Below are 4,255 nucleotides of genomic sequence, written 5' to 3'. Positions count from 1 at the left end.
TTAGGGACATCTGCAGGGGAGGTAGAATAATATAAAGTCATGCTAATGCTAAATATCTCATCTTGTACAGGAATCACTAGATATAATTTAATTATATGATTAGCTTAATTTACATATCCTTTTAAAAATATACACACTATCAGGAGAATTCTATATATTCTACCAGAATTTCTATGCAAATACACTTGTGTGTAAGATTCCATACATTAATATGTGTGTGTACATTCATTACTTATGATCATCTGATATGTATCGTTCTGCAACCTGTAATTTCTCTCTAAAATGTTTTAAACTTATTAGCACTTTGTAGTACATGTTCAGTAATAATTGTACTAAATTTTTAAAATGTATTGCAATACATTCATCCTGTGCATTTATATTTCTAGTTTTCACTTTTGTCATCAATGCTGTGAGGAAATAAACATGTTCATGAGTTTTCATTAGTACTTGTACAGTGAACATGTAAAATATTCTTTATTATTTATTATTTTATAAATCATTTATGTTCTCAGACATCTCACTGTTTCTTTTCTTCCCTGATGAATACCTTTTACTGTTGCTAGTAAGAGTAATAATTATTACCACTATGGTAAAATAAATGCAGTCTATAGTATGATTATAAAATGATCAAGAGGAGCATTGACAGTCATTTGGGGAGCAGATGCAGATTTTTTATTCATTCCAGTGCTTTTACTAATGTATGGTGCTAGTGGTAAAGATCCCATCTGCAAATGCAGGAGACCTAAGAGACACGGGCTGGATCCGTGGGTAGGGTAGACACCCTGGAGGAGGGCATGGCAACCCACTCCAGTATTCTTGCCTGGAGAATACCCATGGACAGAGAGCCTGGTGAGCTAGAGTCCATAGGGTCACAAAGAGTTAGACAAAACTGAAGCAATTTAGCATGTACACATGCTAATAATCTGTAAATTTCTACCTCTGGCAAAATTTTTTTCCTGTCTCCAGAGTGAAAAATTAAAATAGCTTGATGCCTCAAGATCACCTAAAATCATTATGTCCCATAATGCCTGAAATTATACTTAGGAAAGAGGAAATATGGGCTTCCCAAGTGGTACTAGTGGTAAAGAATCCTCCGATCAGTGCAGGAGATATCAGAGGTGGCTCGATCTCTGGGTCAGGAAGATCCCTTTGGGAAGGGCATGGCAATCCACTCCAGTGTTCTTGCCTAGAGAATCCCATGGTCAGAGGAGCCTGGTTGGTTACAGTCCATGGGGTCGTGGAGTTGGACATAACTGAAGTAATGTGTATTACACACAAAGAGGAAATATAAAGGAGATTCCTTTCTCTGGGATGCAGACTGATTACAGTAGTATAACTGGTAATAGTAACAATAGACAACCTTCCTTCACTTTCATTATATGCTATGCAGTGCTTTAGAAGCTTTATATAAATCATTTTACTTAATAATTTTATCAACCTTATAAGTTACATAATATTTTGTGCCTGTTATAAAGATAAGTGTATAGAATTCCATAAAGAGTAAATGCACTCTGCCAAGGCCATACATCTGAAATTCAAGACTTGAACTTAGAGCCCAAATGCTCAGCTAATATATCAGGATGCTAAATATGTGAGTATATTTTCTCTGATTTACAGAGGTCATATTATAGGAGAATAAACTAAAACCCTAATAAGTTGATTTGAGGTTTTTTTTTCATTTGTTTTAGTGTGTGTGGGTGGGCTGTGTCTTCAGTTCTCCTGTTTGTCTATATTAACATAAAATTGAAATTAGCTATTGAATTTCTTTGCTTTATACTTGTAACAAAGCTCATTATTACACAGACTCTAAAATGTCCATGGTCTGACACTGTCCTGAACAAAAGCAGTGAAACAAGATTTTAACATGATCTGATTTACTCAAATCTTAATGCTATTGTTCTCTCTTAATGCTGGCATGATATAAGATATCCAATATAATTGTAGGTACTCTTCAATTACTGGAGTTACATAGAGAATTAAAGAACTATGCTGTTTAAACTACATCAGCAAAATTTCTTGCTCAAAGAAAAGACCTGGATAAATTTCTCCTGAATTTGCTTGGTTTTAACTCCATAAATGATGGGGTTGAGAGCAGGTGGTACCACCACATAAAGATTGGCAAGAAGAATATGTATATGGAGTGGTATACTGTGGCCCCCAAATCGGTGAGCAAAGAATGAAAAAAAGGCTGGGGTATAGAACAGTAATATAACACAGACATGGGAGCCGCAAGTACCCAGAGCCTTGAGCCGGGCATCTTGGGAAGGAATTCTAAACACAGTACAGAGTATTAGGGCATAAGAGATGATGATAAGCACCACATCCAGGCATGTGGAAAATAGAGCCACAATCACCCCATAGTAGATGTTGACTTGAATGCTATCACAGGCAAGCCTGGCAATGCCCATATGTTCACAGTATGAGTGACGAATAATGTTCCTTCCACAGTAAGTAAGCCGATAAACCAGAAAAACCAAGGGGAAACAGATGAGGAAACTCCTAATTATAGAAGCAATGCCTATTTTTCCAATAACTGAGGGTGTTAGAATGGTAGTATATCTTAGTGGATAACAGATGGCTACATAGCGATCAAATGCCATGGCCAGCAGTATGGCAGACTCTGCCACAAAGATGAAGTGGAGGAAAAACATCTGGGACACACAGCTACCAAAAGATATAGCCCCTTCTTGGAACCAGAAGATTGCTAACATCTTGGGTGTGGTGACAGTGGAGAGAAAGATATCTGCCAAGGCTAACATGGAGAGGAAAAGGTACATGGGTTCATGAAGACTGTGCTCAGTGAAGATCAGAAATAGCAAGAGGGTATTTCCTACAACAGCGACTATGTACATGGAACAAATGGGGATGGAGATCCACGTGTGTGCATCTTCCAGTCCTGGGATCCCAATCATGGTGTACCAAATGTCTCTAAGGTTAGTGTAGTTTGAAGAGGTTGTCATCTGTTACTCTGTCCTCTGATGCTGGACCCTGAAATAGGGTGAGGGAGAGAGAGAGAGAGAATGAGAATGAAGTATCAGGGCTGTTTTATCAGATTAAGTTTGACTCTTGGCATTGCAGTAATTTTAAAAAGGATGGTAATAAGTAAAGATTCAAGGAATGTAAGCCAAATAGACTTCACTGACCTGAAAGTTACCATGACTTAATAGAGCTAATGCTACTGGTAATGATAATGAAAATAACAATAAACATTGAATGCACTTATAATTTCATTTAGTCACTGTGACCAATACATTGTATTTTTTGACTTAGCATCATACAAGAAAACTTCTTTATAAGCTCTTGAGTATTATCAGCTTTCTTTCTTGTCTGACTAGTCACTTCTGGTGATTAATAGACACTCCCCCCCCCCCCAGAGCTATAGAAAAAAGTGTTTAGAATACTGATATGATCTTTTAGGGAGCTCAGTAACAATCATTATTCTTATGATTTAATATGAAGATTTTCATTATCAAATGAGAACAACTTAGAAATAGTAATATAAATGTAGATAGTCCTTACTTTGAACAGTGTTTTTCTAACTTAATAGTGTGCATATTGAAACCATGTTCTCTCTTTGCATGGTCCCAGGATTGCATGCATTTCAGATGAACTAATCCTGTCAAAGCAAGGACTCATAAGTCATCATTCTAAAACAGAAGATATGCCCTCTCGTCACTCACACACATTACCTTCCTCCCTCCAGTCTCACTTGCCTACCCCACTTTTTCTCTTTCCCATTTATTTCTCCCAGCTTATATTCAAATATTTGCCCTTTCCTTCTCTTCTTCTTTTTTTTAACTCAAATTTGAATACTATTTCCAGAGAAAAGGAAAAAAAAAAAAAAAACAGCTTGTAGATAACAAAATAGAAAATGAGTTTCAAGCACTCAAGACTTAAACACACAAGCATTAAACAAGTTAATGAATATTTCTTTAAGTTCACTCTGTATTTAATACCTCATTGAGGAAGGAATCAAATATAGATCATAAATATTTTCTATTTCAAGGATTCCTACCCTTGTGAAGGTCATGAGATGTGGACAACAGAATACCTCCTTTCAAAGATCAGGATGAAATAATTGAGATATTCAATCACATGTGTATGACACAAAGAAGCATAACCTTCACTAGAGAGATAATGAAAAGATTCATGAAAGTGTGGTCATTAGTCTGCTTCTCAGAAACAGAAAGCCTCAGGAAAGAACAAAGACAAACAAAAAGCTAAAGTAAGGTATTTAAATTACTGTAAAAATAAG

General features: G+C 36.2%; 1 protein-coding gene across 1 annotated transcript; it reads right to left on the bottom strand.

Moving 5' to 3' along the window:
- Window positions 1–2,003: 2,003 nt before the first annotated feature.
- LOC110124808 (olfactory receptor 52Z1P-like) lies at window positions 2,004–2,960 on the bottom strand. Its single transcript, XM_020873514.2, has one exon. The coding sequence runs from the start codon at window positions 2,958–2,960 to the stop codon at window positions 2,004–2,006; it is 957 nt and encodes a 318-aa protein (XP_020729173.2).
- Between the last annotated feature and the right edge of the window lie 1,295 nt (window positions 2,961–4,255).

The sequence above is a fragment of the Odocoileus virginianus genome, unplaced genomic scaffold, assembly GCF_023699985.2.
Source record: "Odocoileus virginianus isolate 20LAN1187 ecotype Illinois unplaced genomic scaffold, Ovbor_1.2 Unplaced_Contig_30, whole genome shotgun sequence".
Taxonomy (NCBI): Eukaryota; Metazoa; Chordata; class Mammalia; order Artiodactyla; family Cervidae; genus Odocoileus; species Odocoileus virginianus.
Note: the sequence above shows the minus strand (reverse complement) of the source record. Positions and strands in the feature narration are given on the sequence as shown.

Coding starts and splice junctions, on each gene's coding strand:
- LOC110124808 (XM_020873514.2), bottom strand. CDS start 2,960: ATGACAACCTCTTCAAACTACACTAACCTTAGAGACATTTGGTACACC.